General features: G+C 42.7%; 1 protein-coding gene across 11 annotated transcripts in view; it reads right to left on the bottom strand.

Moving 5' to 3' along the window:
• The window catches only part of snx14 (sorting nexin 14), a 147,308-nt gene that overhangs the window by 75,128 nt on the left and 46,395 nt on the right, over positions 1-25,785 (bottom strand). For 7 of the 11 annotated variants that reach the window (XM_078556784.1, XM_078556786.1, XM_078556785.1 and 4 more), the window contains 7 exons: positions 23,261-23,305; positions 21,358-21,438; positions 19,723-19,837; positions 18,683-18,838; positions 17,313-17,437; positions 5,574-5,632; positions 3,121-3,147 (listed from right to left, as the gene is read on the bottom strand). In XM_078556784.1, coding sequence (XP_078412910.1) covers positions 3,121-3,147; positions 5,574-5,632; positions 17,313-17,437; positions 18,683-18,838; positions 19,723-19,837; positions 21,358-21,438; positions 23,261-23,305 — 608 coding nt within the window. The remainder of the gene's footprint in view (positions 1-3,120; positions 3,148-5,573; positions 5,633-17,312; positions 17,438-18,682; positions 18,839-19,722; positions 19,838-21,357; positions 21,439-23,260; positions 23,306-25,785) is intronic. The other 4 variants (XM_078556783.1, XM_078556790.1, XM_078556787.1 and 1 more) reach the window with 2 other exon arrangements.

Genomic DNA, 25,785 nt, shown 5'->3' on the forward strand with positions numbered 1-25,785 from the left:
TAACGCTCTGGGGACCCAGGTTCTAATCCTGCCACGGCAGATGGTGGAACTTGAATTCAATAAAACTCTGGAATTAAATAGTCTAATGATGACCATGAAACCATTGTCGATTGTTGTAAAAACCCATCTGGTTCACTAATCCTTGGAGGGCAGAGAAGTCAATGCAGGTGATTCTCTGGATAAAAGCAAAAAAACTGTGGATGCTGGAAATCCAAAACAAAAACAAAAATACCTGGAAAAACTCAGCAGGTCTGACAGCATCTGCGGAGAGGAATACAGTTAACGTTTCGAGTCCGAATGACTCTTCATCAGAACTAAGGAAAAATAGAAAAGAGGTGAAATATAAGCTGGTTTAAGGGTGGGGTGGGACAGGTAGAACTGGATAGAGGGTCAGTGATAGGTGGAGATAGCCAAAAGATGTCATAGACAAAAGGACAAAGAGGTGTTGATGGTGGTGATATTAGCTAAGAGATGTGCTAATGGTGACATTAGGGGTAGAAAGCAGGACGAGCAAGGTACAGATAGGCCTAGTGGGGGTGGGGTGGGGAGAAGGGATCGAAATAGGCTAAAAGGTAGAGATAAAACAATGGATGGAAATACATTTAAAAATAATGGAAATAGGTGGGAAAAGAAAAATCTATATAAATTATTGGAAAAAAGGGGGATCGGAAAGGGGGTGGGGATGGAGGAGAGAGTTCATGATCTAAAGTTGTTGAACTCAATATTCATTCCGGAAGGCTATAAAGTGCCTAGTCGGAAGATGAGGTGCTGTTCCTGCAGTTTGTGTTGAGCTTCACTGGAACATTGCAGCAGGCTAAGGATGAACATGTAGGAATGACAGCAAGGTGGTGTGTTGAAATGGCAAGTGACAGGAGGTTTGGTCATGCTTGCGGACCACCCTGCTCTCATGCCCACATGTCCGTCCTTGGCCTGCTGCAATGTTCCAGTGAAGCTCAACACAAACTGGTGGAACAGCACCTCATCTTCCGACTAGTCACTTTACAGCCTTCCAGAATGAATATTGAGTTCAACAACTTTAGATCATGAACTCTCTCCTCCATCCCCACCCCCTTTCCAATCCCCCTTTTTCCAATAATTTATATATATTTTTCTTTTCCCAACTATTTTCATTATTTTTAAATGTATTCCATCCATTGTTTTATCTCTACCTTTTAGCCTATTTCGAACCCTTCCCCCCCACCCCACCAGGGCTATCTGTACCTTGCTCGTCTCGCTTTCTACCCTTAATGTCACCATTAGCACACCTCTTAGCTAATATCACCACCGTCAACACCTCTTTGTCCTTATGTCTATGACATCTTTTGGCAATCTCCACCTATCACTTGCCCTCTATCCAGCTCTACCTGTCCCACCCCCCCTTAAACTTATATTTCACCTTTTTCCTATTTTTCCTTAGTTCTGATGAAGAGTCATTCGGACTCGAAATGTTAACTGTATTCCTCTCCACTGATTCTCTGGATAGATGGGTAGAAAACAACAGAACTAGGCGAGTGCAGGTATCCCCAGCTGAACAGAGGAGCAGTATCACCAACAAAACAAAAACTGCTCCTTTCATTAAAATACAGTCACATACAGCCAGAGTTAAACCAACAATACAGTTGGAACACCAATAATATACACTCAATTAATTACTGATAAGGATTCCTGATTCCACATCCTCGATCTAGTGACCCAAGTTTTTCATATTACTCATGTATGCTTCAGACAACACTGGCTGGTGGAGAACTCACTGGCTTGCCATTTTCATGATGCTGACCATTACTTCTACAATTTGGTAAGTCTGACTTACTGTATCCCTGAAATCAAGAACCTAAACAACTGCCATATGCCGTATGTAACTTAAAATTAGTTAAAATTGAATCTCATCTTTATTTAATTTAGCTATTAAAGAAAAGTTGGATTGCCATGCCAGATCCTTACCAGTTGGTCGGACTTTGTATTTTACAGACAAAATGCCCTTCCTGCTATTTTGTGAAAAAGTGTGACCAATTTCCTCATTTACTGAGCAAGCAGCAACAATGAAAGAGGATGTGGTCTGTTCATTCTCTGCCATTCAAAAATTTGAGGAAACCATTTGATAGACAGCTAGATGGCTAAATTGATAGCAGGAAACATAGTTGTCCAACCTGTTCCTACCCTCATATTTCGGTCATAAAATCATTCCAGGTGAGGTATGCTAACTCGATATACATCAGGGGTCAAGCTGAGACTTTCTTGGTCTGTATGAGCCATCTTCTGACGCCCATTGCGGTCCTCACTGCTCACCATTTAATTTACATTGTTTATGGCCAAATTACAGTATAACCATCTGCACTTCTACAAATGCTAAATAAAAGCTTAGAGCTCTTTCAAATAATAAACGTAGGGACCCTCAAGTTTGCAAACCATATCAGACAAGAACTACTACTGTTGGGCTAAAGTGATAGGTATATGGATTCATACTATATAATCTGCTCGTCAATACCTTAAAAATTAAGTTAAGTCTCAAGGGGTTAGTTTACTTCACAAAAGATTTTTTTTCTGCTGCAGTAATTCTGGTTTACAGATAAACTTACTGAAAGAGTGAAGTAATCACTGAACAAGTGGCATCTTAAGATTGGGGTACAAAGTAGAGTACAGCTTCTTTTGTTCTGATAGCATCATATATTCAAAAACTGATTGGCAAAACTGATCTACGGACTAGTGCTACATGCCAGAATTTGATGGTTAATGGTAGAGTGCCCAGAACTGTTTACTTTCATGTACATTGAGTTACTGCATCTGGCATTCTTTTGCACCAGATACACAAAATTTTAAACTGCATATTTAAATTTCTTTAAACTTGCTTTGGATCAGTAATATTTTTACTGTTGAGAGCAAAAATAAATCTGAAAAATATTTTCAGAAAGCTGATAGGCTTAGTTGAAGGATCACTTTAAAAAAAATTAAACCTTACAAACAGTAAACCGCAGAAAATTCAGTTCATTATAAAGGCAGAAGCTTGTGTAAGCTCCATAAAGCTGCTCTGCAAAAATGTGATGCAATCTGAACTATGACGGTGCAGTGATATATTGCAGACAGGAGCAACAGGTGTTCTCAACACTCTGCAGGTATACTTACCGAAAATCATCCAAATTCAGGCTACTTCTGCAACAACAGGCACAAGGAATTACAGTTCACATAGAACAAAACGCAGGACAAAAAACAAGCAGAAACAGTGAAAAAATATACAATTAAAGTGAAAAGCAAATGAGCCTTGATTTTAGTTTTACATCATGTTATTTTTTAGTCCCATTCAGAGGAACATTTGATAAATACAGAATACCTTAGATTCTGAAGACCACAGAAAGCCTAAGTAAATTGATGTATATTTGTATTCAATATTATATAATCTGTTCTTCAATGCTTTAACGTTTATGTTCATTAAGCCTTAAAGGCTTACAGCCCTCACTTCAAGCAAGTTACAACACAAATTATCTTCACGCTAAAAGATGGAAGAGAAAATAACTAACAGCCCAACATGTGTGTGAACCTGCATTTAGGTTACTCTAACTTTATGACCTCAAAAGCCAGCCAATACAGGTCAGAGCAGTTATAACTGACAAACTTATGTAGTCCCATACTCTACCCAGCCATTGCCTATTGCAACACTTACTTTGCTTCAAATTGTATCTACATAAAAATGGTTCAGGGGTCCAGTGAGGGTCAAAGGCTGCCAGCAATCAATTCAGGGTAAGATCTATATATTGTGAACAGTGAATGAGGAAATCAAGTAATAGGTTTTGAAGAGTTGGAGCCCAGGATCTGCCACAAAGAATTTGGCCAAAATGGTTCTAGTTTTCGCTGCTTCCAATGCAGTTTCCTCTACATTGGAGAGACCAAACGCAGACTGGGTGACCGCTTTGCGGAACACCTTCAGTCCCTCCGCAAGCATGACCTAGACCTCCCTGTCACTTGCCATTTCAACACTCCACCCTGCTCTCATTCCCACATGTCCGTCCTTGGCCTGCTGCATTGTTCCAGTGAAGCTCAACGCAAACTGGAGGAACAGCACCTCATCTTCCAACTAGGCACTTTACAGCCTTCTGGACTGAATATTGAGTTAAACAATTTTAGACCATGAACTCTCTCCTCCATCCCCACCCCCTTTCCGATCCCCCTTTTTTCCAATAATTTATATAGATTTTTCTTTTCCCACCTATTTCCATTATTTTTAAATGTATTTCATCCATTGTTTTATCTCTATCTTTTAGCCTAATTCGATCCCTTCCCCCCACCCCACCCCCACTAGGCCTATCTGTACCTTGCTCGTCCTGCTTTCTACCCTTAATGTCACCTATTAGCACATTCCTTAGATAATACCTTCAACACCTTTTTGTCCTTTTGTCTATGACATCTTTTGGCTATCTCCACCTATCACTGGCCCTCTATTCAGCTCTACCTGTCCCACCCCCCCTTAAACCAGCTTATATTTCACCTCTTTTCTAATTTTCCTTAGTTCTGTTGAAGAGTCATACGGACTCAAAACGTTAACTGTGTTCCTCTCTGCAGATGCTGTCAGACCTGAGTTTTTCCAGGTATTTTTATTTTTGTTCTAGTTTTCTTCATGCCTGTGAGGTAGGGATACTGGGAGTCATTTACAGCTTAATGGAGTACTGGAGTTACTGTGTCAAGGTGAGTCCATGGAAATAAAGTCTTGATGTGAGGAGCTCAGTGACACTGTGACTGGGATGGCAGAATACTTTCACAGCTTGTACCAAAGGTAGACCTGCCATGATCATTAAATTTAACCAGCTTCCATATGGGTATAAAGATACTGCTTCAGCAAGATGATCATAAAAAAAGACAGTTATTATCTTGTGCTGAAGTGGGAGTCTGTCAAACACTTGTGAACTGCAGTCAGTTTGACAAGCAACACAAGTAAACGTTCAAGCTTCTAGTTCACCAAATATATTTTTTAAGTGCACAGAAAGTCCAGCACACCATTATTATTTAACTAATGGATATAAATTATAATTAAATATTTGGGATTAAAAGCAAATTGGGTCAAGTCAGGAGGATAAGATGCATTGCCAAGTACATTCGACAATTGTTACCTAAAAAGTTTACATCGGTCATTTCTAATAACCATGGTGAGATTCTAAAAATGCCTGGCTTATTGGGGTACAAAAATACATCATTTTAACATGTTATAATGTGCACTTTGTTACAATGAAAATGGGCCCAAAACCCAAGTGGCAAAAAGTGCAACTCATACACAAAAATTGTAGTAAACGGAGTTTAAATCAGTTTTATTCCATTGATCCAGAATCGCTGAAATATGTATGTGTCTAAATTTCAATGCTGAATTTCTCTTACATAGGACAGACGTCCGAACATGTTTAGGATTGTAAGTCAAAATTTCATTAACAATTTACAGCAAGAACAAAAATAATTGTATGTTTAAACAAAGAACCGCAAAGGGAACAGAAAGCACTTCAGTAACAGCAAAGTAAAAAAAAAGACCATCATATACTTGTAAGAAGTGGGATGTTGGTGCGAATTGTGTTCACCATTAACTCTCTCAGACTCACCTATTAGACTTGGAGTTGCGTGTAGGTGACTCTGCTCCTTTCAACAAATATCTGAAATACTGTGTAAAAGAAAACTTGCAATCATTTGCAGTCCAGATCAATCTGTAAGTGACTCACATGAGATTTACAGGCACTCTAGTCTAAGTATCGCTACCAACACACAAGCCTCTTAGTCTGAGTACAGTCTGTTGTACATTTTTTCAAGTGAGTGAAAAGCAAAATATACAAGCTAGGTGCAAGGATTGATGAAGCTACAGCAATTCCCACTTCATTTACAACTGCTGAAGAAGTAATATAAAAGTCAATCATTCTAAGTGGAATCAAGAATCTGTCTATATGCACGTTTATAGAACACTGTCCAAATATAGGCTAAAATGGTCAGTGATCTGATGCTGGGTTCATGTTGTACTGTCAAAATCTAGTTTAAAAATCAGCAAAATGTCAAAGGTGAAAACTAGACAAATTCATTGCCCTTCACAGAATAAACAAACTCAGGGTCAATCAATGTTTCAGTCACTCTCCCGTTATTAAACATTTCCCCTCAGTTCCCACAACTGAAATGCTATCCTCTATCTAAAATAATGGTTGAGCAATCTGTCTCCATTACTTCCAATATCCCCAAGTTGGTTGCTATGGGAGATATGGCAGTCCCCAGTCAATTCCCCTTACTTGGTATCTCAGTCAGACAGCGAATTGCTTGCCTGCTCTGCCAGATGTCAAAAATATTTTGGCATCTATCGTGCAACATGATGATACATCAAGCCCTGAGGTAGAAGAGGGATGTGTGTGGACTTGGGCAGGAGGGACCTCATCCTGACATCAGACAAGCTGCTCTAAGCCATTCTGGACTGCACTACCTGAAAGAGTGGTGGAAGTAGATTCAATAAGCACTTTAAAAAGACTGGATAAATACATAAAGAGGTGACATGTACAGGCTTATGGGAAGAGAGAAAGGGAGTGGGACTAAATGGATATCACTTTCAAAGAGCCAACACAGGCAAGGTGGGACGAATGGCTTCCTTCTCTATTGTATGATTCTAGGAGCACTATTGTCCCTTAATACCAAAACACACTTAGTATTTATACACAGGAAGAATTTCTCTAGCACCTTTAAAAAAATATCATAAACCCATGGTTGTACTGCCATTGTTTACAAAATAATAGAGCAAGCCCCAGCAGCTGCTGCTTTGTTTCACTGGTAACGCTGCATTATTTTCTTTGGATCTGTTACACAGGCTATAAACCTGTAACCACTAGAGGTCACTATCTCACTTGGAATTTCTTAATGTTGTGTTTCACTAGTCAACCAAAGAATTTTCAGAGAATAAAGGTTAGGGAAGGAGCCTATATTTCACTACTCCATCTTGAACATCTATTTATATTACTAAAATCACTGATAAGACAATATAATAAAAGTGAGAGAGAGTGTAGACAGTGGTAATGCAGATGTAATTTATCTGGATTTTCAAAAAGCCTTTAATAAACTCAAGGTCAGAGAACGTGGAGTCACGAGACAAGTGGCAGAATGGATTTCTTGCTGGCTTCATGACAAAGCAGAGCATTGAAATGATAGGTTGTTATTCAGAGTGGCAGAAGGTAGGAAGTGGTGTTTCCCAAAGATCAGTGCTGGGATTCCTGCTGTTCATCATTTACGTTAACGATTTCAACTTTGAAATCAAAAGGGCAATTTCTAAATTCATGGATAACACCAATTAGGGGCGGGGCAGGGAGCAGGGGATAGTCAATACTGAGGAGGAATGCAACAAGTTACTTGCAGAATGGGCAAGTAATTGGCAAATGTAATTTAGCACAGATAAATGTGAGGTGCTACATTTTAGTAGGAAGAATAGGGAGGTCACTTATTACTAAATCGGGTAGAGGAACAAAGGGGCCTCAGAGTACAAATGCAATCACTAGAAGTTATGCCAAAGATTAGCAGGGCCATTAAAAAAAGCACTAGGTTTTATTTCTAGAGTGATTGAATTGAAAAGTAGGGAAATTATGCTAAACTTGTGTCAAACCTTGGTTACACCACACATACAGAACTACCTGCAATTCTTAAAAACAAAAATTGCTGGAAAAACTCAGCAGGTCTGACAGCATCTGTGGAGAGAAATACAGAGTTAACGTTTCAAGTCCGTATGACTCTTCTTCAGAGCTATAAAGAAGTAAAAATGTGGTGAAATATATTCTGTTTAAGGGAGTTGGGACAGGTGAAGCTGGATAGAAGGCCAGTGATAAGTGGAGGCAAAGGAGAGATTGAAAAAGATGTCATAAACAAAAGGTCGAAGGGGTGTTGATGATGGTGATACTGGCTAAAGGAGGTGCTAATGGTGACATTAAGAGTAGAAAACAAGATGACCAAATTACAGGTGGCCCTAGTGGGGGTGGGGTGGGGGACGGTCTGGGAGAAAAGATCGAAATAGGCTAAAAAGTGGGGATAACACAATGAATGGAAATAAATTTGAAAAATAATAACAAATAGGTGGGGAAAAAATATATATATAAAAATTTTTTTTTTAATTTGAAAAAAGGGGGATCGGAAAAGGGGTGGGGATGGAGGAGAGAGTTCATGATCTAAAGTTGTTGAACTCAATATTCAGTCCGGAAGGCTGTAAAGTGCCTAGTCGGAAGATGAGGTGCTGTTCCTCCAGTTTGCGTTGAGCTTCACTGGAACATTGCAGCAGGCCAAGGACGGACATGTGGGTATGAGAGCACTGTGGAGTGTTGAAATGGCAAGCGACAGGAAGGTCTGGGTCATGCTTGCGGACAGACCGAAGGTGTTCCGCAAAGCGGTCACCCAGTCTGCGTTTGGTCTCTCCAATGTAGAGGAAACCACATTGGGAGCAGCGAATGCAGTAGACCAAATTGAGGGAAGTGCAAGTGAAGCGCTGCTTCACTTGAAAGGAGTGTTTGGGCCCTCGGACAGTGAGGAGGGCGGGGGGATGTAAAGGGGCAGGTGTTTGCTTTTACCTGCAATTCTTGTTGTCATGTCACAAAAAGATAGAGGCACTGAAGAAGATTTTTAAGGATGATGCCAGAAATGGAGAGCACACTTAACAGGAAAGAAGATTGACAGGCTGGGTCACTTGTCTCTTAAAAAACGATGGCTGAGTGGTGACCTTATAGGGGTCTTTAAAATGTCAAAAGGTTTTCACAGAGTGGATACAGGGAGCATATTTCCTCTTGTGGGGAAATGCATAAGCTAGAGACCATCAATAAAAGTTAGCCACCAAGAAAGCCAATAGGGAATTCAGAAGGAGCCTCTTCACCCAAAGAGTGGTGAGAATGTGGAACTCAGTTCCGCAGAAAGTGTTTTCTTTTTCTTTATTCATGGGATGTGGGCATCGCTGGCTGGGCCAGCCATTATTAGAGTCAGAGTGATACAGCACAGACAAAGGCCCTTCAGCCCATTGTGTCCATGCCTGCCATCAAGCACCCATCTATTCTAAGATAAAAGCAAAAAGCTGCGGATGCTGGAAATCGAAAACAAAAACAAAGATAAAAATACCTGGAAAAACTCAGCAGGTCTGGCAGCTTCTGTGGAGGGGAACACAGTTAACGTTTCGAGTCCGCATGACTCTTCAACAGAACTAAGAAAAAATAGAAAAGGGGTGAAATATAAGCTGGTTTAAGGAGGGGGTTGGGACAAGAGAGTTGGATAGAGGGCCAGTGATAGGTGGAGATAACCAAAAGATGTCACAGACAAAAGGACAAAAGAGGTGTTGAAGGTGGTGATATTATCTACAGGAATGTGCTAATTAAGGGTAGATAGCAGGACAAGCAAGGTACAGATAGCCCTAGTGGGGGTGGGGTGGGGTGAAGGAATCGAAAAAGGCTAAAAGGTAGAGATAAAACAATGGATGGAAATACATTTAAAAATAATGGAAATAGGTGGGAAAAGAAAAATCTATATAAATTATTGGAAAAAACAAAAAGGAGGGGGAAAAATCAGATAAGGGGTAGGGAGGGAGGAGCGAGTTCATGATCTAAAATCGTTAAATTTAGTATTCAATCCGGAAGGCTGTAAAGTGCCGAGTCGGAAGATGAGGTGCTGTTCCTCCAGTTTGCGTTGAGCTTCACTGGAACAATGCAGCAGGCCAAGGACGGACATGTGGGCATGAGAGCAGGGTGGAGTGTTGAAATGGCAAGCGACAGGGAGGTCTGGGTAATGCTTGCGGACAGAACGAAGGTGTTCTGCAAAGCGGTCACCCAGTCTGTGTTTGGTCTCTCCAATGTAGAGGAAACCGCATTGGGAGCAACGAATACAGTAGACTAAGTTGAGGGAAGTACAGGTGAAATGCTGCTTGACTTGAAATGAGTGTTTGGGCCTCTGGACGGTGAGGAGAGGGGAAGTAAAGGGGCAGGTGTTGCATCTTCTGCGGTTGCATGGGAAGGTGCCGTGGGAGGGGGTTGAGGTGTAGAGGGTGATGGAGGAGTAGACCAGGGTGTCACGGAGGGAATGATCCCTACAGAATGCCGCCGGGGGGGGTGAAGGGAAGATGTGTTTGGTGGTGTCATCATGCTGGAGTTGGTGGAAATGGTGGAGGATGATCCTTTGAATGCAGAGGCTGGTGGGGTGATAAGTGAGGACAAGGGGGACCCTATCATGTCTCTGGGAGGGAGAAGAAGGTGTGAGGGTGGATGCGCGGGTGATGGGCCAGACATGGTTGAGGGCCCTGTCAACCACCGTGGGTGGAAAACCTCGGTTAAGGAAGGAGGGCATGTCAGAGGAACTGTTTTTGAAAGTGGCATCATCAGAACAGATGCGACGGAGGCGAAGGAACTGAGAGAATGGGATGGAGTCCTTACAGGAAGCGGGGTGTGAGGAGCTGTAGGAGTCGGTAGGCTTGTAATGGATATTGGTGGACAGTCCATCACCAGAAATTGAGACAGAGAGGTCAGGGAAGGGAAGGGAAGTGTCAGAGATAGACCATGTAAAAATGATGGAGGGGTGGAAATCGGGCGACTATCAGGTTGGAAGCTCCCAACCTCGGACGGCCCGCTTCTACCTCCTACCCAAAATCCACAAACAGGACTATCCCGGCAGACCGATCGTGTCAGCCTGTTCCTGCCCCACGGAACTCATTTCTCGCTATCTTGACTCCATTCTTTCTCCCCTTGTCCAGTCCCTTCCCACCTACATCCGTGATTCATCTGACACCCTACGTCACATCAACAATTTCCAGTTCCCTGGCCCCAACCGCCTCCTCTTCACCATGGACGTCCAATCCCTCTACACCTCCATCCCCCACCGGGATGGTCTGATGGCTCTCCGCTTCTTCCTCGAACAGAGGCCCGAGCAATCCCCATTCACCACTACTCTCCTCCGTCTGGCTGAACTTGTTCTCATACTGAACAATTTCTCCTTAAACTCCTCTCACTTCCTCCAAATAAAAGGTGTGGCTAAGGGTACCCGCATGGGCCCCAGCTATGCCTGTCTCTTTATGGGGTACGTGGAACATTCCTTGTTCCAGTCCAACACCGGCCCCCTCCCACAACTCTTTCTCCAGTACATCGATGATTACTTCAGTGCTGCTTCATGCTCTCGTCTGGACCTGGAAAATTTTATTAATTTTGCTTCCAATTTCCACCCCTCCATCATTTTTACATGGTCTATCTCTAACACTTCCCTTCCCTTCCCTGACCTCTCTGTCTCAATTTCTGGTGATGGACTGTCCACCAATATCCATTACAAGCCTACCGACTCCCACAGCTACCTCAACTACAGCTCCTCACACCCCGCTTCCTGTAAGGACTCCATCCCATTCTCTCAGTTCCTTCGCCTCTGTCGCATCTGTTCTGATGATGCCACTTTCAAAAACAGTTCCTCTGACATGCCCTCCTTCTTCTTTAACTGAGGTTTTCCATCCACGGTGGTTGACAGGGCCCTCAACCGTGTCCAGCCCATTTCCCGCGCATCCGCCCTCACACCTTCTTCTCCCTCCCTGAGACATGATAGGGTCCCCCTTGTCCTCACTCATCACCCCACCAGCCTCCACATTCAAAGGATCATCCTCCACCATTTCTGCCAACTCCAGCATGATGACACCACCAAACACACCTTCCCTTCACCCCCCCGGCGGCATTCCGTAGGGATCGTTCCCTCCGTGACACCCTGGTCCACTCCTCCATCACCCCCTACACCTCAACCCCCTCCCACGGCACCTTCCCATGCAACCGCAGAAGTTGCAACACCTGCCCCTTTACTTCCCCTCTCCTCACCGTCCAGTGGCCCAAACACTCATTTCAAGTCAAGCAGCATTTCACCTGTACTTCCCTCAACTTAATCTACTGCATTCGTGGCTCCCAATGCGGTTTCCTCTACATTGGAGAGACCAAACACAGACTGGGTGACCGCTTTGCAGAACACCTTTGGTCTGTCCGCAAGCACGACCCAGACCTCCCTGTCACTTGCCATTTCAACACTCCACCCTGCTCTCATGCCCACATGTCCGTCCTTGGCCTGCTGCATTGTTCCAGTGAAGCTCAACGCAAACTGGAGGAACAGCACCTCATCTTCCGACTCGGCACTTTACAGCCTTCCGGACTGAATATTGAGTTCAACAACTTTAGATCATGATCTCTCTCCTCCATCCCCACCCCCTTTCTGATTTCTCCCCCTCCTTTTTGTTTTTTCCAATAATTTATATAGATTTTTCTTTTCCCACCTATTTCCATTATTTTTAAATGTATTTCCATCCATTGTTTTATCTCTACCTTTTAGCCTTTTTCGATTTCTTCACCCCACCCCTACCCCCACCCGGGCTATCTGTACCTTGCTTGTCCTGCTTTCTACCCTTAATTAGCACATTCCTTAGATAACCTTCAACACCTCTTTGTCCTTTTGTCTGTGACATCTTTCGGTTATCTCCACCTATCACTGGCCCTCTATCCAACTCTCTTGTCCCAACTCCCCCCCCTTAAACCAGCTTATATTCACCTCTTTTCTATTTTTCCTTAGTTTTGTTGAAGAGTCATGCAGACTCGAAACGTTAACTGTGTTCCCCTCCACAGATGCTGCCAGACCTGCTGAGTTTTTCCAGGTATTTTTATCTTTATTTTTGTTTCCCATCTATTCTAATCACATTTTCCAGTACTTGGCCCGTAGACCTGTATGCTATGGCGTTTCAAGTGCTCATCTAAATACTTCTTAAATGTTGTGAGGGTTCCTGTATCTACCACCCCCACAGACAGTGTGTTCCAGATTCCAACCACCCTCTGGGCGAAAACATTTTTTCTCAAATCCCCACTGAACCTCCTGCCCCTTACCTTATATCTATGCCCCCTGGTTATTGACACCTCCGCTAAGGGGAAAAGTTTCTTCCTATCTATGCCCCTCATAATTTTGTACATCTCTATCAGGTCCCCCATCAGCCTTCTCTGCTCTAATGAAAACAACTCCAGCCTATCCAGTCTCTCTTCATAGCTGAAACACTCCAGCCCCTGGTGAATCTCCTCTGCACCCTCTCCAGTGCAATCACATCCTTCCTATAGTGTGGTAACTAGAACTGCACACAGTACTCCAGCTGTAGCCTAACTAGCGTTTTATACAGCTCCAACATAACCTCCCTGCTCTTATATTCTATGCTTTGGCTAATAAAGGCAAGTATTTCATATCCCTTCCTAACCACCTTATCTACCTGTGCTGCTGCCTTCAGGGATCTATGGATATGTATACCAAGGTTCCTCTGATCCTCTGTACTTCATAGGGTCCTACCATTCAGTGTGTATTCCCTTGCCGTGTTAGTCCTCCCAAAATGCATCACCTCATACTTCTTAGGATTAAATTCCATTTGCCACTGCTCTGCCCATCTTACCAGCCCATCTATATCATCCTGTAATCTAAGGCTTTCCTCATTACTATTTACAGCATCACCAATTTTCGTGTCATCTGCGAACTTACTGATCACACTGCGCATCCCTAATTGCCTTCGAGAAGGTTGTGGTGATCTACCTTCTTGAAACAATGCTCCATGTGGCGTAGGTACACCCAAGGCGCTGTTAGGGAGAGAGTTCCAGGTTCTTGACCGAGCAACAGTGAAGGAACAGCAATATATTTCCAAGTCAGGGTGGTGAGTGGCTTGGAGGGGAACTTCCGGGTGGTAGTATTCCATCTATCTGCTGCCCTTGTCCTTCTAGATGGTAGTGGTCATGGATTTCGAAGGTGCTGCCTAAGGAGCCTTGGTGAGTTCCTGCAGTGCATCTTGTAGATGGTACATGGTACACACTGCTCGTTAGTGGTGGAGGGACTGAATGCTTTTGGGTAGGGTGTCCTTCAAGCTTTGTCCTGGATGGTGTCAAGCTTGAGTGTTGTTGGAGCTGTGCTCATCCAGGCAAGCGGAGATTATTCCATCACACTCCTGACTTGTACCTTCTAGATGGTGCACAGGCTTTGGGGAGATAGGAGGTGAGTTACTCGCTGCAGGATTCCTAGCCTCTGACCTGCTCTTGTAGCCACAGTATTTGTATGGCCAGTCCAGTTCACTTTCTGGTCAATGGTAACTCCCAGGATGTTGACAGTGGGGAAATCAGTGACAGTAACACCATTGAACATAAAGGGCAATAGTTAGATTCTCTCTTGTTGGAGATGGTCATTACCTGGCATGTGTGTGGCACGAATGTTACAAGCCTGAATATTGCCCAGGCCTTGCTGCATTTGGACATGGGCTGCTTGTTGTGAATGGTGCTGAACATTGTACAATCATCAATGAACATCCCCACCTCTGACCTTATGATGGAAGGAAGGTTATTGATGAAGATTGGTTGGGCCTTGGACACTACCCTGAGGAGCTCCAGCAGTGATATCCTGGAAATGAGATGACTGACCTCCAACAACCTCAACCATCTTCCTTTGTGCTAGGTATGACTCCAACCGGTGGAGAGTTTTCCCCAATTCCCAATTAACTCCAGTTTTGCTACAGCTCCTTGATGCCACACTAGGTCAAATGCTGCCTTGATGTCACTCTCACCTCGGGAGTTCAGCTCGTGTCCATGTTTGAACCAAGGCTGTAATGAGGTCAGGAGCTGAGTGACCCTGGCAGAACCCAAACTGAGCATCAGTGAGGAGGTTTCAGCTAAGCAAGTTTTTTTTAAATGTATTCTTTCATGGGGTGTGGGCGTCACTGGCAAGGCCAGCATTCATTGCCCATCCCTAATTGCCCTTGAACCAAGTAGCTTGCCACACCATTTCAGAGGACCATTAAGTCACATGTAGGCCACACCAGGTAAGGATGGCAGATTTCCTTCCCTAAAGGACATTAGTGAACCAGATGGGTTTTTAACAACAATCGACAATGGTTTCATTATTGAGGCTAACTTTCAATTCCAGATTTATTAATTAAATTTAAATTCCACCAGCTGCCGTGGTGGGATTTGAACCCTTGTCCCCAAAGCATTAGCCTGGGCTTCGTGATTACTAGTCCAGTGACATTACCACTACGCCACTGGCTCCCCCTCAGTGCCACTTGATTGTTGATGACCCCTTCCATTACTTTACTGATGATCGAGAGTAGATTGATTGGGCAGTAATTGGCTGGGTTGGATTTTGTAAATGGGACATACCTGGGCAATTTTCCACATTGCCGGGTAGATGCCAGTGTTGTAGCTGTACTGGAGCACCATGGATAGGAGCGTGGCATGTTCTAGAGCACAAGTCTTCAGTACTATTGTCAGATTATCATCAGGGCCCAAAGCCTTTGCAGTATCCAGTGCCTTCAGCCATTTTTGATATTACGTGGAATGAATTGAATTGGCTGTGATGCCGTGATCTGTGATGCTGTGGATTATCCACTCAGCATGACTGGCTGAAGATTGTTGCGAATGCTTCAGCCTTATCTTTTGCACTGATGTGCTGAGCTCCCCCCATCATTGAGGCTGGGGATATTTGTGGAGCCACCTCATCTTCCAGTGAGTTTTTTAATTGTCCACCACCGTCATGACTGGATGTGGCAGGACTGCAGAGCTTAGATCTGATCCGTTGGTTGAGGGATTCACTTAGCTCTCTCTATTTGGCACGCAAGGAGTCCTGAGCCGTAGCTTCGCCAAGTTGACACCTCATTTTTGGGTATGCCTGGTGCTGCTCCTGGCATGCCCTCCTGCACTCCATTGAACCAGGGTAGATCCTCTGGCTTGGTGTTAATGGTAGAGTGGGGGATATGCTGGGCCATGAGGTTACAGATTGGGGTTGAGCATAATTCTGTTGCTGATGACAGCCCACACTGTCTCATGGTTGGCCAGTCTCAAGTTGCTCGATCTATTCGAAATCTATCCCGTTTAGCACGGTGCTAGTGCCACACAACACAATGGAGTTTATTCCTCAATATGAAGATGGCACTTTGTCTCCATGAGGACTCTGCGGTGGTCACTCCTACCAATACTGTCATGGACAGGTGCATCTGCGGCAGGTAGGTTGGTGAGAATGAGCTCAAGTATGTTTTTCCCTCACCACCTGCTGCAGAGCCAATTAAGCAGTTACGTCCTTTAGGACTCGGCCAGCTCAGTCAGTAGTGGTGCTTCCAGCCGCTCTTGGTAGTGGAGGTTGAAGTCCCCTACATTCTGCACCCTTGTCACCCTCAGTGCTTCCTCCAAGTGGCGTTCAAATGGAGGAGGAGTACTGATTAATCAGCTGGAATGGGAGGGAGCGGGCTGCAGTACATGGTAATCAGCAGGAGGTTTCCTTGTCTGAGACTTCTTGGGGTCTGGAGTCGATGTTGAGGGCTCCCAGGGCAACTTCCTCCTGACTGCATACCATTATGCCACTAGCTCTGCTAGGGATGGTGATGGTGGTGTCTGGGACACTATCTGTAAGGTATGATTCCATAAATACGACTGTCAGGCTGTTGCTTGGCTAGTCTGCAAGATAGTTCTCCCAATTCAGACACAAGCCCCAGACATTGAGGAGGACTTTGCAGGGCCGGCGGGGCCGACAGGGTTGAGTTTGCCGTTGTCATTTCCAGTGCCTTGGTCGATATCAGGTGGCCCATCCAGTTCAATTCCTTATTGACTTTATAGCAGCTTGATACAACTGAGTGGCTTGCTAGGCCATTTCAGAGGGCATTTAAGAATCAGCCACATTGCTGGAGTTACATCTAGGCCAGGCCAGGTAAGGATGGCCTAAAGGTCGATTGGTCATCATTAGACTTTTAATTCCAGATGTTTATTGATTAAATTCAAATTCCATCATCTGCCATGATGGATTTGAACCCAGGTACCCAGAGCATTACCCTGGGTCTCTAGATCACCAGTTCAGTGAAATTCCACTACCCCAACGCCGTCCCTCCCATTGAAATAGTACATAGATGTTTTTAAGGGGAAACTAGGCAAGCATATGAGGGAGAAGGGAGCAGATGGTTATGATGCTAGATTTAGACAAGGAAAGGTGGGAGCTGGCTCAGTGGTGCATATACGCAGGAATGGACTGGTTGAGCCAAATGGTCTACTTCTATGCCATATATTCTATGTAATCATGAATTTGTCCAGATATAATTTTAACACTTCACCGATTTAAACTTGATTTTAAAAGTGACAGCAGAAACCAAGCATCAGGTCACCAACTATCTCAGCGCATGGTGACCCAGCAAAGAGGGAGGGTGGAAATACCAACAAAAGAGCAACACCTCTTGAAAGGGAAAGGGTGTTATACCATTCAGGAGAATTCTCATTCAAACCCATTTTAAGTCTCAGTAACAAAGTGAAAAATGATGCAAAGCAAAAAATGGGAAGTAACAGATTCCATACCTCATCACTGTGGCAGAACATAGGTGTAAAAACTGTTTCTAGCAGATTCATGACATGTTCATAAGCTTCAAACAAACAGCGCATGGTCTGAAGTTTCACTACATCCCTATAGGATCCTTCTGCAACTGCAAAGGTCAAAATACAGCCCATGAATTAAATTATCCAACTGGGTTATAGCTTCACTTATTAATAAGATTATAAATGTAACACAACCTGCAAAGAAATATTTCACAAGCAGTCTTAAGAATCTGTGTATCCATGTGCAGGAACTGTAGGTCATAATGCACTTCGGTGCACCCCATTGGTTCTTCAATTCCAGGATGGAAAAAAAATCTCAACTTTAGGCCTCAGAAATAGTGAAAGTCATTAATTAAGGTATGGATAAGTCCCTTGCTCGTCCAAGTTATAAATCCCCATGACTGCATACTAAATTTTTGCCTCTTTTGCACCCAAGCTTTTCAGAACTTAGATGGGTATGAGGACTACTAAAAGCTTTAGGTGCTTTAATAAGGTAAATTCTTAAGTTTCAATACAATGGCATACAACTCACATGAATGTGTTCTGGGTTAACACATTTGAAATCTGCAAATACTTTAGAAAATCCACAGCAGAGCAACACAGTAGTAGTATCAGCACTCTCTCAATTTTGAACAGGTTTAATATCAAGAGAAATGGTCTCTCCATGAATATTGATGGATATGTCACAATTTCTAAAAGACATTTGACAAAGTTCCACATAATAGACTATTAAAGTTAAAGCTGTGGAAATATAGGGTAAATCTTGAGTATGGACAAGAAATAGACTGAAGGGTAGAAAACATTTGTTACATGTTAGAGGAGCAATGTCAGCTGAGGGGTGGAGAAGAATAGTGAGATGTCCAGGGATCAGCTTGGGGATCTCTACTGTTTCTAATTTACATCAACTGCTTTGAATGAAAAAGCTAATACAAATTTGCAGATTACATCATACTAGAGAGACTTGGAATTGGAGAAGCTCAGAAGATACAAAAGAAGCTGGACAAAATATGTGAAGGTCAGAACACTGGCAGATAAAATTTAATAGCCATTAAGCGTACAGGATCACACAATGGAAGGGAAAAAATTCTTCATGCAAAATAGCAACATTATTTAAAGTGGACAGGGAGACTAAGACACCGATTTGGATAGTCCTTGGAATTTACAAGAAACAAAAGATTGAACTGTATTTGGACTGCCTTCAAGTTAAAAGCAAACTACTCCTTCACTGGAAAGGTAGTTTGAGATTCTACCTAAATGACCAAGAGCAACACCATCACATAGGTGAAGAAAATGAGCTCAACACAATAGGACACAATGCAGAATCAGATAGACAATCATAGTGGCAAACTTACCCTGTTGTATCTCTTCTACGATAAAGGGATCAAATTTGATTTTATCGATACTCTCATCAAGACAATATGTCTCATAAATTTTCTTCACTTCCTCATGAAGAGTTTGCTTCTCGTTGTCAGTCAACTCTGGACGCAAGATCCGGTCATTGAATTCCTCTGCCGACAGAAAGTGTTGCAATTGTAAAAATACTGGCAATTCCTTCAAAATTTACACAGGACAGAAAGTTGTGGATGAAACACTGAATGTGTATGTGATCCTTGGTCGGATTTTGCATGTCAAAACCAAAATGGGACCTCATTCAAGTCTGATAATCCAACCAGTTGTTTTGTAGAGTACTTTTGGTGGTATTCCTGCTTTGTTTATGAATTATTGTGTATCAAGGGTGTACAGTGTGTCAAGAGAGCAGAGTGAGAAAGGTGGCAGTCTCCCTTCTCCTGTGTTTCTAAAGGAAAGTGGGGTCAGAGATGCAACATCTTAATATCAATCTATAACCTTGGAACACTGTTTACGCTATGTTACACTACATTTATGTCAAAGTTTGTTAAAACATTTAAACAACTGGACTGAATTTAACTCATTTAAGATATTTCAATTGTTATGATGCTATCCTGTTTTTTCATTATCGTTTTTTCACTTTAGTAATGACATATTATGGATCTTCTTCATAATAAAATTTATTCTATTATAGGCCCTAATGTATATAACACAAGCACGTAAATCTAAATAAGGAATGCGCTAGGTTCAATATTACTAGTCTGTTAAACAGATTAGGTGTACAAAATCAATAAAGAAACAGATCTAACCACAATTGCATGTAGCTGGTCGCTGATGCATCATTAGTCAAAATCAGAGTGTAAATACAGGGATCCCACTGGTATTCAAATTGTTTGTAACTGTGTTGCAACAGGAACCAGGATCTGCACACAGGACAGTTTGTATATAGGCCAGTAAAACCCATACTTTAGACTGATGGGCAAGACACATGGGCCTTCAAAAGTAGTTACGAAGTGTAAACTTTTCTCAAATGCTTGTTCCTTACCTACAGTGAAACAGAACTGTAGCACATGCACTGCACCCTCTTGCTTCAGAAAGTTCATGAACCGGAAGAGCAGATCCTGTTGCTCTCTTATCTCCTTTAACTCAAGTTTTAGGGCCTAGATTGGTCAGTTAGATAAAAAGAAGTGCTTAGTATTTGCCAAGTAGTGTTACTAAACATTTAACAAAAGTCAATAGGAGCCATGTGCAACATTACATGGGTTTTATAAACATTTGAAATGCACACAGCAATAGTTTAATCCTCAGATTAATTTATTACACGGAACATATTGTTTTATACACCAAAGTAAAACTCTGTAAAATTCATGTAGTTTATGAATGTTATTTGAAATCTAAACAGAGGCAAGATTCTCAAATCCTAACACAATTGTATCCTTAAAAGATCTTCTGTTCTGAGTATGTCATGTCCCTCAAACTTCATAGTGCACGTTACCAGGCTTTATACATATATTTAGTTCTGTAGCCATGATTTTATTTTAATCATGCATTATTTTCCAGGCACTAGGCCTTGGCAGACAGGGTGGATGACAAACTCTTGTGACAAATAGCTTACCCTTTATACATAGTTAACGAGATATGAAGAGATTGGCCTACAAAACTCAAGCAATTTATATAAGTTTGTTCCAAAGCCCAATTTAGCGTTCAATGATTTTTCAATTGTAATTTTAATCAAGATTGTTTTTGTGGTGCTATCCTGATCAAGTATTGTCATTTAAGATTCCCATCACAAATTGTACCTTTATCACCTCAGCATGGTTGAATTTGCTGTACATCATCTTCCATCAGAACAGATCAATATCACCACATTTTCCATTATATTTATAATATGCAATATTTGTGCAGCACAGATGACATTTGGGCAGAATTATCCAGGTTGCAATATGCTGCAATCCAATATTATCGATTCTGCTTGTTCCAAGTAGCACTATCCATAGTTTAGGAGGCACAAACGTATGCTGTGGCCACACATGCATTTGGTAAAGGAACATTTTTCATAGGTTAAAGCCTTGACACTCAGCAGCTCTTCAGAACAGACAGGAGCAATTTCATGTGAAGTGTGCTTGGGGATTCCATGCTTTATTGGTGTTATAGCAGATTGTGTCCTGAAGGATTTAAAATTTTATATACAGGTACAAGTATTTCATTGTGCTACTTTTAGATCTTCATCACCAAGTCACTAGGAAAGAGAGGTCCCAAGATCAATACCCATCTTAATCTGAGCTAGTTGATCTCAGCAGGGACTAAATTCAGCAGAGTGGAAGGAAAATCAGTCCGTATTCTTCCATCTAATTAATAACGATTTTGACAGGAAATAAGCCTTGGATATCAGGCAAAGGGGGATTAAGCCTTGTGTTGTTTAAAATGTTTGTAAAATTGCCTGAGCTAAGAGATGAAGCTGGCTACATCAGTGAAGTATCAAAGGGCAACCAACATGCCATCACTGCCTTCTGGAGAGAGAAATAGGGATGGGAGATAATTAGAAAAGTTCTTGTAGTTTCATCTGGATAACAAATTTAAATTTCAGTAGGTCCTTAGGTTTTTAAGCAGAAAACAGCAAAATGACTAAGCCAACAGGAATGCAAGAACACTTTATCAAAGGAAAAAATTACATTCCTACCGATTGGGCTTTATTTCTTGCATCAGCATATTTCTGCAGAAAGGGAACCAAGGGAGAGGGGGGCTCAGTCGCTGGTTCCGGCTAATAACAGAAGCACATTTCATCTAATTAATCAGAACCGCTAGCATGTACAATTTTTACCTTTAACATATTTTACATGGATTATATAGAATATATAGTACATAAACAGGCCATTCAATGCTCCATTTGAGTCTCCATCTGTCTTTCCTCATCCAACTTTATCAGCATAACCCTCTCTTTCTTTCATCCTCATACGCATACGCATATCATTGGGTCCCTACGACATGAAGAAATCCATAACTTTATTCTTTTGCCATTTTTAGAAAAAAGACTTTCTGAACCAAAAAAGATGGCTGCTACAAGTTACATGGCCACAGGGCTAGCCCTTTGTGCTGGGAGCTACCAATAGGAGTTACAAGAACAAAAGAATTCTTCTCACAGCCTGTGGAATCTCATGCCTCATTGTACAGGCCCCTCGTAATCAACAAAAGCAGTGAAATGCAAACAAACTGGCTCCCCAACTCAATTATCACAAAAGAGAGAGATCAAAACTCATTATATCAGAAGAGATGCTAATAAACGTCTCTCACCTAAGGAGAAACAATGGAATTCTGGCCAGAAGCACAGAAACTGATTGTTAAGCTGCAATTAACCAGTTAATATACCATGTCACATGACCCAAGCCTCTGCCCAGAAGGAAAAAAAAGTTTGGACCAGTATTCTTATTTCCCAGGTTTTTTTTTTACTTTTAAGGTATACAAGACCAGTTCAGACCAGTATTCTTATTTCTCAGTTTTTACTGTTTTCCCTTCTGGGTGGCCTTTTGGACAGTTTTAACATTGTACCTTTGGGCCTCACAGACAGTCTGCTGCTGTTTAAAATCCAACAGGTGAACCCCCTGAATAAACAGAACTCCAGACACATCAACATCCTGCACCTTGAAGCCTGTCTCTGCTGGAAGATTTTCTACCATCGTCTGCAGAACCATTTCAGTCTCTGTGTACTTACTTCATATGCGCCAACTGTAAAGAAAATTCTACAACTCCAGTCTTCAGCCAGCTGAGCTCGAGCTCTTAAGTGAAAGAATTCCTCCTTGGACTCTGGAAATCACGTGAACTAACATGCATTGCTGTTGTTCTTTTACAGCGATTTATAGTAACAGTACAACTCGCTTTCTTATCCCCCCTTTACTGTGTGAGGAGTGGGAAGTTGCGAACACTCCTGCCCCGGGTTTTGAATGTGGAATTAACTAACCTTCTGAGTTAATCATAACAGTAGTTTGTTGCAGGTTATTAGTAAATTGGATCTCCCACAGCAAGGATTTGGGAAAACATACCATCGCATGCTTTAAAAATACTTCAATACACCTTCTGCTTATGGACAGGTGGCGAGATGAAATAAATAACGTTTGCCCATTTCTCTCCTGTCCGAAACAATACCTAACCTCACCTTAAATTCATTTATAGTATTTGCTTCAACTACTCCTCTGGTAGCATGTCCCACATTCTCATCACTCTCTGGGTAAAGAATTCCCTATTGGGAACTTTAGGAACATGAGTTTGGGATCGGGGCTAATTAATATTCATCCATGTTATTAAGACGATGCAGTTCTACTAGCATCAGCTCAGACACAAGTAGGAAAGCCCAATTGTTAATCCAAAACACAGTCACAATTTATGTTCAACTGATAAAAGCATACCGCTGCCTGAGTACAATATCCATAATAGCTCCACCTTCACTAGGTATCCCAGCCTATGCTAGGATACACTCCTTATATTGACGGTTGGTTGATTGAGGTTGAAAGTAGGTGGAGTACCAAATCCTAAATGATTTTGGGTCAGGCTTTCCCTGGGAAAGTAGCTTAAAGATTTGTAATACTCACCGGACTATCGTCTATGAAAATCAGCAATAGATGGTTCACAGTGTCCTAAAAAAAAGAAAAATGGGAACAGCATTTGAACATCCATAATAATGTACCTGACAAATTATTACACTGGAATACAATTAATCAGAGAGCGGATTCTCAAAGATTAAATTTAACATTAACTGTCATCATGATTTTATTTTTGAAAAGCATTAAAGAATGCAGCACTGGAAATCTTTAGGTTCAAGTCAATGACAACAAGGGCCTCCCACAAACTGACCTCAGTTAAGATGGGAATAATAAAAGTAGAGAAAATTGCTGATTTGGGTAGCCAAATAATATTAGACAGCAAAAATGAAGTTAAATTGAGAAGCATGATGATAAGAGATATTTAACTGCAAAGGAGTTTGTGGAACAGTAAAATTAAACAGGTACCATGAAGTTCTGATAACCTGAAATATCAACTATTTCTCTCTGCATAGATGCTACCTGACATGCTGAATGATTCCGGCAGTTTCAGTTTCATTTTCTGGTACTAAGACTGGTGAGGTGCTACTGTTCAACACAATAAACTGATGTGGAATTTGTATCTTGAACAGTCAAGTAAGTGGAGGAGCAGAGAGGATAGAGGGTTCTGGTGCTACAGAGGCATGTTGAAAATTAAGCATGAACGAATGACATGCAACGGAGCACTTGAGATAACAGAAGAAAAGAGAAGTAACGAAACAGATCATAATCTGAGGAAGGTGGGTGATAATGACAGTTTTAAAAGGGAGCAGAAAGTACCTGAGGAAAGGGAACTGTTAATGGACAGGGCGGGGTTTACCTTAGACAGCCCTCATATCTTGCCTTTTGGGACACTGCTGCCCTCTGTCAGCTCTTGCTGTACCTCTTGGTGGTTTTTCAACTATGAGGAGCATCATCCTCACTCTTTCTGGGCCAATTTGAGAATTTTCCTGGCCCACATTTAAATTTGCCATAAAGCTACCAGCCAGGCCAATCAATGGCTTCCTAGCTGGGGCCTTTGGCTTTGGAAAGGGTGCTCTCCGAACTTGTTCCATGTCCCCTGGAACACTTCTGCCTTCAAGTGCTGCTCCAACCATATTCCCTTGCAGCTTTTCAAATGGGTGAGGCATCTCACTCCCCATCTGCTTGTTGGTTTGGGGACTCTCTTTGTCCCTATCGCATGTCAGAAAGGTTTCTACTTACCATACTTCAGGCAAGTGCTTTACGTTTTCCTTTCCGGGCTTAATAACCTGCCTTCCTTCAGCTCTTCAGCTACCTGGGGCATCTCCCTCTCTTTCTTTCTCGGCTCTGGGACTTCTCTGGTCCCTATTTAATTCTAGGATATTCGGTATCTATTTTAGATTCTAGGAGCCTTTCCTGGACCTTCTTTAACTTTACCTGGCTTCAGCCTTGCTACATGCAAGCAGCCCTCGCTCAAGGTTCATGGGTGCTATTTCACCCTTCTGGGCCTTCCCCAGCTTTCTGCTCACCTGCAAATTTCTGCTGGTTGACTTTGGCCTTTTTCCTTTTGCTGGCTAACACCTTGCTGCCAGCCAAATCATTCCCAAGGAGGGAGTCGATTCCTGCTTCTGGTAGTCCGAGGACAATTCCTACTGTGACAGAGCCTGAAACAAGGTCACACTCTAGGTGGACCTCGAGGAGGGGTGCAAACACAGATCCTCCTCCCACCACACTGATCAGTGCTTTGGTCTTCAGCGTGGACTCAGGGGGTAGGTTTAGGTTTCCCTCTAGCATTGAGGATTGAGTGGCCCATGTCCCTGAACAGTAACATGGACTTGCTCATATTTTGGGGCAGGTAAGGGGATACTGTTTTTGACAAGACAATATTTCAGAAGCTCTCTGGGAGTTTGTCCAGCTCAGGCACACAGTGCCATGCTCTCCAAAGGGTAAGTTTCTGAAGTGAGAGACTCTGCCTGCTCCACTGCACTAGCCATTGGGGCGTCCTTTGGGGGACTACTCATATGGAGCCCTATCAGGCCAACGGAACGCAATCTCCAGCATTCTGGTCTGGATTGGCCTATTTTATTGCAATGAAAACAACGGTGTCTGGGAGCTCTCCTTTCAGATTGCAGGGGGGCTTCTGCACCCTCTTTCATGTTTTCTTTTCTGGATGGAGGGCGGGGGGTCCTTTCCTATCTAGATCGCCCTGCTTATCTTTCCAAGGTTCATGGGAATAGTCTGGAAAGGGTCTGCCTGAGTATTCAGGCCTATGGGTGAGGTCATAGATGTCTGCTGCGACAGGTTGCATTCCTGGCTGTGAGGATTATCTGCTCCTCCAGGTGTACGCACATTGAATTCCTCCAACAATACCAACTCACCCTCATAGGTGCGTGGGATTCTTAGGGATCTTATCCATCAGTCGAACGCGATTTGCTTCAGCCGTTCCAGGCTTGCTGTAGGTTTGTGTGGGCTTCTTACAAGCGTTCCAGAATTGCTGGCGATATACCTCTGGGACTAACTCATCAGCACTTATGAGCAGACCAAGGCTGCCGTCCTAATTCAGGGACACAACAGGA

Source organism: Cetorhinus maximus, chromosome 14 (genome assembly GCF_964194155.1).
Source record: "Cetorhinus maximus chromosome 14, sCetMax3.hap1.1, whole genome shotgun sequence".
Taxonomy (NCBI): domain Eukaryota; kingdom Metazoa; phylum Chordata; class Chondrichthyes; order Lamniformes; family Cetorhinidae; genus Cetorhinus; species Cetorhinus maximus.